The sequence below is a fragment of the Balaenoptera physalus genome (assembly GCF_965194825.1).
Source record: "Balaenoptera physalus genome assembly, chromosome: 4".
NCBI classification, from domain to species: Eukaryota; Metazoa; Chordata; class Mammalia; order Artiodactyla; family Balaenopteridae; genus Balaenoptera; species Balaenoptera physalus.
The window spans coordinates 24775818-24790400 of NC_138891.1; the positions used below are offsets into that span (position 1 = coordinate 24775818).

At 37.5% G+C, this 14583-nt stretch overlaps 1 protein-coding gene across 5 annotated transcripts in view; it reads right to left on the minus strand.

The window, feature by feature from the left end:
- Positions 1-804: 804 nt before the first annotated feature.
- Positions 805-14583, minus strand: part of GK5 (glycerol kinase 5) — an 81654-nt gene continuing 67875 nt past the window's right edge. For 4 of the 5 annotated variants that reach the window (XM_082461253.1, XM_082461252.1, XM_082461251.1 and 1 more), the window contains 4 exons: positions 11320-11423; positions 10409-10468; positions 9907-10040; positions 805-6348 (listed from right to left, as the gene is read on the minus strand). In XM_082461253.1, coding sequence (XP_082317379.1) covers positions 6200-6348; positions 9907-10040; positions 10409-10468; positions 11320-11423 — 447 coding nt within the window. In that variant the 3' untranslated portion in view covers positions 805-6199. The remainder of the gene's footprint in view (positions 6349-9906; positions 10041-10408; positions 10469-11319; positions 11424-14583) is intronic. The other variant, XM_082461254.1, reaches the window with a different exon arrangement.

Here is a 14583-nt window from a genome sequence, read left to right on the forward strand (position 1 = left end):
TGGGATCTGGTGGCTAATGACCTTGCCCAAGTGGTGGGGAAGGGGGAGGGGTAATTTAGCAAATCTAAGGTATTTGCCTTACAATCTCCACATCCTAATGGGTTGTTTCTAAATAGTAAAGAATCCACTATTTGTCCCTATCACCCTCATTTATTTTTTTCCTACAATTTCTTTTACATAGCCAGATTCTTTACATATATATATACACATATATACACATATATACGTATATATACATATACACATATATGTAGATATACATATATATACACATGTATGTAGATATACGTATATATACATATATACACACAGATATATATATATGTATATTTTTGGCCGCGCTGCACAGCTTGTGGGATCTTAGTTCCCCAACCAGGGATCGAACCCGGGCCTTTGGCAGTGAAAGCACGGAGTCCTAACCACTGGCCCGCCAGCGAATTCCCTAAAAATAATTTTATAATATTTAATACAATTTATAGTCACATACATTTCAGAGAAGTTAGCTCCACATATCTGCCCCTTCCTTGTCCTCCTCATTAGACTAATATGACTTTGAACTACAATAAAATCAAAACCATACCCCTTCCTTTCTTCAAATAATTGAATGTTTATCATCCTTCAAAATTCCTACTACAGAATGAACCATGGGCTCCCCTCCGGTCAGGGAATGGAATCCAGATTGTCTGACTGAATCCTCTGCCATCATCGGGATGTCGCTATTTACGTGTGCGGATGTGAAGCAACGAACAGAGAAACACTAAAAAAAAATGGCTTTAATACACAATATGTACAGATCACTCACTGTTTCGTTATAATTTCCCAAATAATTTTAATGATAATTTTCATAATGGATTTTAACAGCTGCTAGGTTAATTCCGTCACATTAGTGTTTGAAAGTATGTTTCCTCCAGTTATTTAAAATTTTTCTAAACATTTATATATACAGTATATTTTCACAATAGATTGTATCATCTTTTTTCCACTACAAAGAATTAACTCTCATCTCTAGTAATTTCCTCTGTGCAAGAATGCAGAATATAGAATAAGCCTAAACAGGATCTAAAGAGGCAGGGTTACAGAAAACCTTTCTTCTCTAACCATATTAAGCCTCATTTTTTTCTTCTTCCAGTTAAAAGGGAAACACAAGCCAAAACTTATCTTGAGTCACAAATGAAGTTAACATATGCTTAGTTCTCTGTGACGTTCTTAGTGTGCAGAAACCGAAACAGGAAATGATATTAAATAAGAATTTCCAGGTAAAATTTAAAAATAAATCCAAAAGTTAAAGTAGACAAAAAGGTAACGGGAAAATTCCCATACACATGAAAAAGGATTCCTTTTATTCTACATCCTTGATTTTATCTACAGATTTTAACAATGATTTATGATGTTCTCAATGACCATTTAATAAAACTATGAAATTCATAAAGAACATCAGAGAAATAAAATTATAAATTTACTGATGCATACAAAGTGGAATCTATATTAACTGTCTTGCACAAATAGGAAAATTTTGAATTAATTTTCCACAAAGTCATTCTGAAATACTTACACAAATCAGCTTATTTTAAATAAAAAATATTTTTAGGATTATGATACCTATGTACAAAACATGTATGTGTACACTTTACTTAACATTCTAAGTAAAGGTATCTTTGAAACTTTTTTGCTATTATACAGTGTTAACACCACACTACATAATAAGTATGCAAGAAATACAAGAGCTTTTCTGCTCAGTACATTACAAAGTCATGTTCATATGCTATATACATTTTGCCCAGAAGGATTTGAAAATGCTACTTAATGACTTCTTAAGTCACTGGACTGATTTTTTTTTTTTTTAAGTTTTTAAAAAGGATATTCCTTTAAGGATATGGCTCCTTTAGCAAACAACCCAATTAGCGAATGGACAAAAGATATGGACAGACATTTCACTAGAGGACAAACAGATCGCAAAAGAGCACATGAAAAGATGTTCGACATCATTATTAATTAGGGAAATGCAAATTCAATCCACAATGAGAAAACCACACACTCATCACAGTGGACTAAAGTAAAAAATGGTGACAACATCAAATGCTGGTGAGAACGTAGAGAAAGTGGATCACTCATACATTGCTGGTGGGAATGTAAAATGGTTCAGTTATTCTGGAAAACAGTTTGGCAGTTTCTTGTAAAGCTATGGCTCATTTAAATTGGAAACCTTATCATTTATTTTCTACACAATATAGATATCTATACAGACACATCCATTTTATTTTAATAAACCAAATGTAAAGTGGGGGGAAAGACAATGTAAATAGAATAACAGAGAATTTCAGAAACATCTGATTCTGCAGGTTCCTGCCTCTATCATTCCCATTCCCATGATCATTCCTGCATCCCTCTAGGGGCAAAGGTCCCATGGGAATATGGTGACAAAATAACCAGTGACTCACAATAGATGCTGGTGCCAAAATATTTACAGCTATGAGGATCCAAAATTTAAAAAACAATGTGATTCTTGATGGCCTATTTGACTTCTTTGGAGTTACCCCTTTAGGCTGGTTTGAACCAGATGACCTGGATTTGAGTATGCAAGATGAGGACTCTGGGACCAGATAGATCCAGGGTGTGTTTTGGGCTTTTAATTTTAATTGAGAAACATGATATAAATTTCCCAAAGGGATTCAGAATCCTCTGGGATAGATTAAAGCCTTCTAGGCTATCTCTGGGATGATTAGAATCACTTAAAGTTGAGGAGCCCCAGGGTCAAGCTATGTCTCACCTCAAAGATTTTTAAAATTACTGCCAAACTCCTGGGCTAGATTATTTTTTTAATTAAAGACTGGTCCTCAGTATAAGTGCCTTGCAAAAGGGGGTATTTCTGAAGTTTCTTCCCTCTAACATGAGAGTGTTTGGCGTTCCTAAGATTCAATCTGTGAGTCATCTGCAGTCAAATACACAAAACCTGTGAATAGAAAGGCTTCAGTTGTACCTTCGAAAGTTAATATGTGTATCTCTACACAAATAGATATGCAAATATATAAACATACAAAGAATTTTAAAATAAACAGTATGAGGATTCCAGTTCTCATAACAAAGTAGTCCTTCTTAATCCAACAAAACATACTTTACTGTAACAAATAGAAGCTGCTCCCTATCAATAAACATATGTAACATCAAGGACAAACTGTATATGCAAAAAAAGTTGCACTTACAAACACAAAGTAAAAATTCATCCCACAAATACGAAGGCACAGAGTTAAGTTCTGTGGAAGCAGACATATTTTCTGCTTTCAGGGAACTTCTAGTTTGGTGGAGGCTTGCACAGAGGCAGATAAAAGAGTAATCATCTCCTTTGTTCAGAGATGAAAAGGAAATAAAAAGGCAGATCAAATCAAAGATGATCTGGAGACTACATTAATCCCATACTGAAGTCATAAACTCACTCATTAAGACCACAGAGAATGCAGACATGGGGGTGAGGGTAGGTGGATAAAAACAGCAGAAGACAATTACAACATGACATTTTTTCCCCACCTCATTAACCAGTAAAGTAGAAACGCTATTTATTTTAAGATACTCCTACTTCTTTTTGCTAACAACCATTTCTTAAGGTAAAAATGAAGCAGAGAGAAAAGGAGTACGATAGACACTCTACATTCACTGAGTCTTCAGTTTTCTTCCAACAGTCTACATCACTCGTTCTCAACTGGGGGGTGATTTTGTCTCCCAGGGGACATTTAGCAATGTTTGGAGACATTTTGCCATCATTAAGTAGATGGATGCCAGTGGGTAAAGGTCAGGGATCTGGTAAACATCCTATAATACATAGCACCCCAAAACAAAGAATTATCTGCCTTCAAATGTCAATGATGCTGAGGTTGAGAAACCATGTCATGGTTGGATATAAAAAAATTTAAAAATCAGTAAGTCTACAGTATAAAAGCATTTAGTACCACTTTAGGAAGGATTGTACAGGAAGATTCTCCTCCTTGATAAGATAGCTACAGATCTCCTAAAATTATCTGATAGACCCATAGTGAGGAAATAAAACATGCTGAGAAATATTAGCATAGAAATTTTTTTAACTTCAATTATTAGCATACCTATGAAAAATAAACTTGAGAGGACAATTGTTTGCTCAATTGATTCTGATAATCAACACTTTCTACAACCACAAAAGCAAATGTGGTCATGTTTCTGATTTAGGTCAAATCTGACAAAAGATTTAGTAAACTGTGTTACTAAAAAAAAGGCCAGACATATTAAAAATAGAAGATTAACTTCTAAACTAATGGAAGAAAAAATTAGCCACTCATTTTTGAGGAGATGCTCAATTCCAGTAAAAAGATATTCAAAGTTATTTTTCCACATTATCTAAAAGATACTTCTCCTTTATTTTGTGGTTTCATGATGAGAAAGAACTATGTGGAAAATGAATGAACTAACAAATGTTTAGGTATTAATAATATCACAATTCAGTACATCCTAATACAAAAAGACAATTACTTCCTATGGACATCATACCCACTGAGAAGCAGACTCTATAAGAAATAGTAAAACAGAGTGGCTTTCATATGACTTTGATAAGAAAGCTTTTAATTGGCCACTAAGCTTTGTAAAAAAGGATGTGAATAACAGAAAGAATGAAAAGAAGAGTAAGATACTATCTACATAAGGGGATCTGACTTATTACAGTAAACAAAACATCTTGACTTAACAAAAATATTTCCAAGTCTAATATCTATTACCTGTCTCTGAAATGGACATACATGATAGTAACAGCAAACTTCCCTATAACAGTCACTTCTTTAATTATATTATTTAACAGTGAGCTCTATAACAGTAGGACTTTATGTGATATGATAAAGCCTGACCAAGAGGGAAATAAATACATTATTGCTGCAAATCTAAAAGGAACCTAGCCCACAAACAGGGAGGGGCAAATAACATGAGAACATGTTGGAAGGTGGTCAACTTGCCTTAGGACAATTTTACATCCGGCCTGAAGCTACTCGCAACTCTTACGTCTTACCTTACTCTACCTTGTTTCTATCAAGTGAGTTTGAAAATGTAGGGCTCTCGCTGTTCCTCTCTGTGGATCTCTGGCTCAGTGGCCGAGGGGCAGTCACTAGCATGACCACACTCCCATCCCCTCTGTCAGCTACCTCACTGCACAAATCTCAGAGAGATGAGTAGATTGGACAAAAATAAGGAAGATACCTGGACAAGCAAAATACCCCAATGAAGGCAATTCTTAAGTCACCAATAAATTAGGACACTTTCTTCAAATTAAGCTCTGTCATCTAGGCACTTAATAAAAATAAAAGACGTTTACACCAGCATCTCAACAAGTAAGAAGGATAGAGAAGAGGAGAAGAAAGGCAAGATTTATATATACTACCTGTATTTTGTAAAAAATGAGATTTTATACTTTACCCAGAAATTTTTGAAAGACATCCTATCTGAGAAGGAAAGTATTCTCCTATTCTTTATGAATCAATACCCTTTTTGGTTTTATTAACTAAAATGATTTTTTTCAGTGTTTTTCAATATATAAAGAAAGCTCAGATTTCGGTTAAACAAGGAAAAATTAAGGCAGTGTCTTTAAACCCAGTAAAGGAAAGAATTGACTACCAAATGAGCCTATCTAAGAGAGACATATTGAGCTCATATTTGGATACAACACTGAACAATTATGGCTTTAAATAGAAAATATTAATGTTTCAAAATTCCACATTTTCTTGGTTATTCTTTCTTTTTAGCTATATGGACTTCAAATAGCCCACTTCATTTTAAAGAATTAAGGGAACACTTTTCACATCATTTTGGAACAAAACACGAACGGTGCTTGACCCAGAACTATTTACTCAGATAGTAAACAATTATGTTCATATTGGCCCAGTACAAACAGGAGGAGGACCCGTGACTGTCAAAACCTGGTTGGAAATGGCTAACGTCCTTCGGAATTTGCTACAAAACAGAAGATTTAAAAGTTCTGAGGTATTGTCGCCTTACAATCTTACCAAGGTTTAGAATTTTTTTCAATGAGGGGTTTTGTTTTGTTTTCAAAAAAGCAGTGCTTTTTCTCTCGGGTTGCAGAGCTCGGCTCCAGTCTTCTCCTCTCAGTCGTGGTCGTATTGTTGTCCCTGAGCTTTGTCTCATCTGCACATCACACAACCAGCCACGCGTGGTTTCAGTCATTCCGTTAGTGCTATGTCTTGTTATACCAATTCATGGAGCGTTTCACTGCTTTGACCCAGTTTCCCATATTCTTTTCATATTCTTGCCATTTCTTCTGTGGCTTGAAAACTATTTCACTTTGCCTCAGTTTCTTTAGTTCCTCCTTGTCAGTCCAAAACCCTATAGATGAAAAAATTTACTCTCAAGTTTGAAGGCAAATAATGAGTCCATAAAGTTTATCCACAAACCTATGTGAACTGGTGCACAGGTGAACAGTTATTACTTTAAAACACAATTCAAAATATTTTGTTGCTTTGAGCTTGGTTAGATTGACTATCCCTGGGAATAAATACATCAGGATTTAAAAATCTTTTGGTTTCTAACTAGCAGCTTTATTTCTGTGTGGAACAGCACCAAATCATTTCTAGAGCAACCACATCCTGCCATCATTTAATTTCATGACTAGCTTTTAAGAAAAAAAAAAAAACAACCCAAGTAAGAAATAGTATACTTTCTTTTTATACAATTTAAAAAACAATGATAGGGATTCCCTGGTGGTGCAGTGGTTAAGAGTCCGCCTGCCAATGCAGGGGACACGGGTTCGAGCTCTGGTCCAGGAAGATCCCACATGTCGTGGAGCAACTAAGCCTGTGTGCCACAACTACTGAGCCCACGTGCCACAACTAGTGAAGCACGTGCGCCTAGAGCCCACACTCCACAACAAGAGAAGCCACTGCAATGAGAAGCCTGCGCACCGCAACAAAGTGTACCCCCGCTCACCGCAACTAGAGAAGGCCCACGTGCAGCAACGAAGACCCAACGCAGACAAAAAATAAATAAATAAATTTATTAAAAAAAACGCAAAGCAAAACAATGATAAATTAAGGTTTTTCTTTTTTTTTGGTGACACTCTGCAACTTGTGCAGTATATTAGTTCCCCGACCAGGGAACGAACCCGGGCCCACAGCAGTGAAAGCACAGAGTCCTAACCACTGGACCGCCAGGGAATTCCCCAAGTTAAGATTTTTTTGTCATATATCTTGAGGTAAGAGGCAACTCCTCAGGATATGCATAAAATTCAAAGTTGGGGATTAATATAATAAATATAACAGTTCTTTAAGAACTATAGTTCTTATATTTTATAGTTCTTTAAGAACTATAAAAATAGTTCTTTTTCAAACTATTGCATTTCATACAAGGCTTTTAAATTCCAGTTCAAGATAATCTTTTTTTTTTTTTTTTATAAATTTATTTATTTATTTTTGGCTGTGTTGGGTCTTCGTTTCTGTGCAAGGGCTTTCTCCAGTTGAGGCAAGCGGGGGCCACTCTTCATCGCGGTGCGCGGGCCTCTCAATGTCGTGGCCTCTCCCGTTGCAGAGCACAGGCTCCAGATGCGCAGCCTCAGTAGTTGTGGCTCACGGGCCTAGCCGCTCCACGGCATGTGGGATCTTCCCGGACCGGGGCACGAACCCGTGTCCCCTGCATTGGCAGGCGGATTCCCAACCACTGCGCCACCAGGGAAGCCCCCATCAAGATAATCTTGTAGTTCTGGCATATATTGTTCTTTACAAAGAGGATCATGTGATTTATAATAAAAAGCAGCAAGAAAACATATTATAACTACGATCATACATAGTCTGAAATGGTAGTGATCTCTTGTTAATAAACTTGGTACATCTCACTTACTCTGAAGTATTAACACAGTTGACAAGTCTTCAAGAAGTACATTTTTCTCTTACCAATAAAGCTGACACATAAAATTCTTTCTTCTAAAATTTTCCATCAGGTCACATTCTATTTACAAAGTCAGTGTTTTAGACTGTCTATATTTAAAGATATTAATTATTTTATGGAAGTTATTAAAAGGCTAAGAATAATTTTTATTAGTATACTACAATTAGATAAATCTAGTCATGAAAATAACTATGTTCTTAAAATTCTTACTTCCAGAATTTATTATTTACACTTAACGGCATACATACTCTTAAAAGTCACTTTATTAAATGTGTATTGAACAGACCCAGTTTCCGGGTGAATTTTGAAAATACAGAGAATTTGCGTAGCCTTCATGTCTCATATTTCTGAGAGAGAAGTAATCCAACCAGAAATTTCAGATTTTCTGAGAAGGTAAAACTACTCCCTGTAGTTAGTGAAGTATGTTTGTATTGAAAAGTTTTGAAATTAAATACAGATAAAGTGAAGTAGATACAACTCAAGCCACTATGTTATGTGTAAGAATAACTTGCATGTGTTTGTTATTTGAAGTGTATTAAATGTTCAAGAGAATTTGACATATTTAGCTTTATAAGGTGATAAGTGTAGATCAATTTGATTAACTTTATAAACAATATTGGAATGCTTATGAGCATTTGGCTTACTGTAATGATAAGCTTAATTTATTCATTTTTCAAGAGTTGTTTAAGTACTGGAGAAATTTCCTTGTTATAGTTCTAAGTTTGCTCAATTAGTCATGTGAAATTACTAAAAATAACATCAGCTATATTATACTTAAGAGTTGAAATATACAAAGGAACTTAAATTTGTAAACGGGAATGACTATTTAAGGGGAGGTTATTTTCTTCAACTTGAATTAATCAAACACCAATCAATGAACAAATGAAAGTGATTGTTCCCATTTTATTCGAAGTTAACAGATTTTTAGTAGAATAAAGTATAAGGTGAACTTACCAAGATTTGATGCTTTTTGGGTCCATAACTTTAATTGCTAAATAATAGCCTAAACTTTTAAGTGTAAGATATCCTGTTTCGTACAAACACTCCTCCCTTCCATATAGGAACACAGGAAAACACTCCCAGTGTCCCAAGGCATCATCCTGCTCCTAAAGAGCCCTCTAATTGGCCTCCCCATGTCTGTTCTTTACTCCTCCCAACTAATTAGTGAAAACACTAATTGCCAAAGTGATTTGTTCAAATGTAGATCTAACCATGCCCTTCTGCTTAAAATTGTTCAGTGGCTCTCCAGTGCATTCAAGATCAAGTCCAAACTCCTCTTTATGAAGAGGCCACCATGACTGGACCTCTATGTACCTCTCTAGCCTCCCCTCTTGCTCTCATCCTATCAGCACCATAATCGGCCAGTACCTTTGCACGAGCTGCCTTCTCTACTGGACCACTCACCTCTATTCTCTCCTCACCTGGTTGTCTGCTTAACCCCTTCAAAATTGAACTATACATTGTTGCCTCTGGGAAAGCCTACACCAATTGCTTGACACTGTGGCTGTTCGCTGGGCTTATCACACAAGAATAGTAATGGGTTGACTTGCTTGACTGCTCCCACTGGAGACTCCCATAGCAGGAACTATATCATTTAAACTCTGTTATTCCCAGCAGCGACTGTCATGTAGCAGGTGCTCAACAAATGTTCACTAAATGAAAGAGTGGAGTGGTTTCTAATGCCAAAGACAAGCTTATCTAATCAGAAAGTTTACCCAGAGACATTCCCTTGCTAAAGACCGGATCAGTTGAGAATTAGCTTTCCTGGCCTCATACTTCTGACTGAAGGAGAGCACCAAGGATGGAAGAGGTGCAACCAGACCCACCCACAGAAGAGATCGCGGGAGTATTTTGTGAGTGATGTGCATATGTGTATGGAGTCTAATGGACACCAAGGCTTTCCAGACCCTCTCTATCTATAATTTTGTGATTTGGGAGGAGAAATGCTATCTGTAAGAAATGGTTTTGCAAAACAGCTCTCGTTTTTATAAAACCCACACATACCAACAGCAAGGCCAGCTAGAGAAGCTGCACCTACGCAGGACATATCAACGTGGACGGGTCTGTCTATCGTCTCGTTAATCAGGTCTGAAGTCATCTGCATGACAAAACTGTTCTTACAAACTCCTCCATCTGCTCTGTGGGGAGAAAGACGTTGGAGATAAATTACTGTAACAAAAGCATAAATACATTATTAATTCTTTTTTAAAAAGCCACACATTTTTTTTTTTAGATCCTTGATTTTATTTTTAAAGTTTAAAGATTCTTATAATACACATATGGGTGCTAAGATCCTCTCAGATTCCATATTGGGTTATATTCTCCTTAAATCCAAAATTAGCTTTCCTTCCTCTCCAAATTCCTATGACCAAGAATTTTGTTGCAAAGAAGGTAAGCATAAGTTCTTTTTGAAATCCTGAATAATCATAATCATGAAAATGCCAACAGCAGCTACCACTTAACTTCTAATTTCTAATTAAATCTATTAGAAACAAAGCTTACCTACCGGATTTTTCTTACAGGAATGTGGATCTCTTTCTGCATCACCTCATATAACTGTTTGTTTCTAGTTAAAAAAACAAGGAAACTATTTAGAGGCAGTTCATATCATAATAATTCTCTGGTTTTTTCCAATCTAGAATAATAACTGTGGCTTTATTTACATGATATTTATAAAATATGCAAAAGAAAACATTAAAGAAATATATTAGGCTATCTGGACGTCAATAACAGATGGTCAAGTAAACAAGAGGTTCAGGGCCTTCTGTTTTGCACTGTGATGCAAAAGAACGTAATTTTTATTTCAGAACTAAATTTAATCTATTACCATTCCTGCAAATAAAAATTTAAAGCAAGCCTCCATTTAATAGGTATGGATGACACACCATAAATAGCATCTAATAGAAATCAAATATAAAAATAATGATTTTGTAACCAGAGAAAATGTTACTTTAAACATTACAAATGTTCCATTTGTTCCATTCGTGACAGCTGCGTTCTTAATTTTAATGAGCTACACCTGCCCCGTAACAAAAAGACCAAAGGAAATATACATAATGAGTCAATCTTTGAGTATAACAGAAGCATTACTAGTTAGAATTCTCCTTCATGAATAAGGAAATAAAAGCTTTTGAAAGTCCAAATTTTGAATCTTTTATGCTTAATAAATTGGATATTTTAAAAATCGTTCAATTTTCAGATATCAAATCTAAGTGGTACTGGTACTATTAAATGTGAAAAAAAAGAGATGCAAAAAAAATTAGTAATAAGAATAGATTATATCATATACAGTATGAATTAAACTAAAGGTATAAACAGTTAAAATTAAGAAATTTTAAAATTTAGTTTAGTAGAAATTAATAAAAGGAAATAGCAATACTGTATGGGGAGGGGGGAGTTTCGGGCAGGTTCTGGTACCTGAAAGCTATTGACTCCAATATTGCTCGTACAAGGTGGTATTTATTGGTGGAAGACTTCAAACCCATAAAAGAGGCACATGCACAGGGGTCATTTAATGGAGCCTGAAGTAAAAGACAGTAAGAATATATTATTACTGCTCAAAATTATATCTATAGACTTGAAGGTATATTATACAGTAAAAACATAGCCATGTTAGAAAAAAAAGAATGTTCATTTAGAGATAAATAGTTTTAACATAAATGATAGCCCCCAAATGATGCTAACTATTCAAATAACCTTTTGATAGGATCTAAGCAAGGACGAGTCACAGACATTAGACTTGTGGGCTGGATCTTCTGTTTGCACCTGTACCAAGAAAAGGGACTGAAGCCCAGAGTAACAGATTATGAAATGCTTAGCTTGATATATGAGGAAAATGAAAAGCAATGCCAGTATTTCCCCTTTTCTCCAACTGTAAAGTGTTTACACTGAAATGGTTTACTACGTAGAGTGGTTTATTTGAGGATATTAAGTTAGACTTAAGATAAAAAAACTACAACGCAAAAAAATGTGTTTTCCAGTGTCATAACTTACACCCAATATTTTGTCAGACTTTCAAAGTAAACTCTATTTCTTAGCTTAAATAGTGTTTTTTCTTTTAATTTATATATTTTATTTATTTATTTTTGGCTGCATTGGGTCTTCTTTGCTGTGCACGGGCTTTCTCTAGTTGCAGTGAGTGGGGGCTACTCTTCCTCATGGTACATGGGCTTCTCATTGCAGTGGCTTCTCTTGTTGCAGAGCACGGGCCTAGGTGTGCGGGCTTCAGTAGTTGTGGCACGCGGGCTTCAGTAGTTGTGGCTCGCGGGCTGTAGAGCACAGGCTCAGTAGTTGTAGCGCCCGGGCTTAGTTGCTCTGCGGCATGTGGGATCTTCCCGGACCAGGGCTCGAACCCGTGTCCCCTGCATTGGCAGGCGGATTCTTAACCACTGCGCCACCAGGGAAGTCCTAGGCTGGGTCATTTATGATATTAGGCAACAACAGTAAAGAATCCAGGGCTTAGCACTGCACCTAGCCCCACACAGGGGATCAATACGCATTCGTTGAATCCATGAATAATACTTTTCCTAATGCCTTAAATGAAGAAATTCTACATTACATCTTAGCTTTATCATAGCCATGATTTTCCTCCTTGTGATCTTTTCTTGATAATTTTTCAAATTTATTAAAACATCTTTTGGTGATTCACTCAGTAAAAGCTAAGTTATATAGTAAAGCTGGTCTATATACCAAGTGATATAATACTGTATGACAAAGATGGGCCAGACTCAGCCAGTTCAGTTAGTCCCTAGTAGTATGTGATGGGTTTTTTGTGTCTTTTTTGGCTGTGCCACGTGCCTTGCAAGATCTCAGGTCCCGACCAAGGATGGAACCTGGGCCCCGGCAGTGAAAGAGCCGAGTCCTAACCATTGGACTGCCAGGGAATTCCCTTGCTATGGTTTTTTTCTGCGTAAAAGTTACTTCTTCCAATATATCACATAAAATCCTGGTATAATTGGCCTGAAATCACTTTTGTACAAATAGGTATGAACAAAATTTACCGTTAGTAATAGGCCAACTTAAGGGGTTATAAATTCCATAGAAACCTAAAAATTTCTTAATAGGTTACAGTGTCCCTGCATTTGTTAGTCCAACTGAGTCTCTCTTTGGGATGGATGATAAAGTAGGAAAAACACTGGCAAGGTACTTTTAAGGGCCTGGTCACATCTTGCCAGGGCAGACAGCCTCCAGCCACACCTCCAATCTATCACCGCCAGGCCCATCAAGTGAGCTTTCCAGAACAGCAGGACTCAGGAAAGTTGTGTGTGGCTCTCTAAGCAAAACCAGCAGACTCCTGCCCGGGGCACAGACTACCTGCAGGCCCTTGTCCCCACTGGAACCTCAGCCTCATCTGCTGCGGACTTGCACAATGGTTAAGGCCACCATGCCTCTTGTCCTTGTCAACCTAGACCCTAAAAGTAAGTTCCTCTGGCTCCAGTTATGTATTCCTGTTGTCAGAATATTTTATGCTCTCCCAGGAAACAGCAGAGTGGTTAAGAACCTGGACTCCGGAGTCCTAAAGCCAGCTCTGTCACTCACTAGCTGTGTGACACTGCCCAAGTGATAGAACAGCTCCAAACCTCAGCTTCCTCAGCTTCAGAATGGGATGATAAGAGTATCTTCTACCTGTTGAGTGACTGAGGATTAAATGAGATGACGCATGTGATGAATTTAGGACAGTGCCTGAGACATAGCGAGTATTCACAGGTTAGCTGCCACTGTAATTTTTAATTGTCATTTCTTACTCAGAGCCTTCCCACTATTACTCACTTTCTTCATAACTCTTTTACTATGCCTTTTCAACTTTTCCTTCTGTTGTAAATAAACTCCTCTAACCCTTAAACAACTCTGAGACGTGCCTTCCACTGATTTTGTGGTTGGTTGCTATAACGAGCCTGGCTCTGTGCTGGGCAAATGGCTTCAGCTGCAGCTATGCAGTGGCAGGTCCACAGGCTTCCATACACAAGGACCAGAAGGACTGTTCTAGCCTCCCATGACCACCGTCCGCCACCATGCATCTGCTGTCAGCAGACATGTCGCCTCCCCCGTGTTTGCTTAGGTCCGCATCAATGTCGTGCTCTATATCCCTTTACCTTTCCATGGCTCAGATGTCCCAGTCACTCACAGAACTAGAGGGGGAATTACAGGGGGCGGGGTTCTCAGCAAACTGCTTGAATCCTTGTCTAAAGCGGCCATGTTGCATGCCCTAGTCCTACTGCTGCCACCACAACTGCAGGGGGTGAGCACAAGTCTGCCCAAGGCTTGAAAAGACAAGGTGGCCCAATCAGATTCCCTCCCCTGGAATCTGAATGAGGAAGCACTTCAGAGGGAACTGACGCGAAAACGATGCGCAAGATGGCAAAAGGTTGTTGTGTTTATATCCAAATTGTGAAAAGGCAGAAAGTATAAGGAAAAGAATGACAATTAAACAGAAGCTATGAGGAAGAAAGGGTACAGAGCAAAGCTGGTAAGGAGAAGGGGAAAGCAGAGCCACAGAGAGGCAGAAACCACAGAGAAGAACGCTGAGAACTGCTAAGTCAGTTGCCAACTCCTTCCCAAGCCTGGTGCTCAGGAGTGTGTGGACAGCCAGCTCCTCTTGGGTGGGCAGGCAAAGAGAGGGAGGTGCTCAAGCAAGCCTGTTCCTTGCAAACCCAAGAACCTTCACTGGAGCGTGACTCCTCA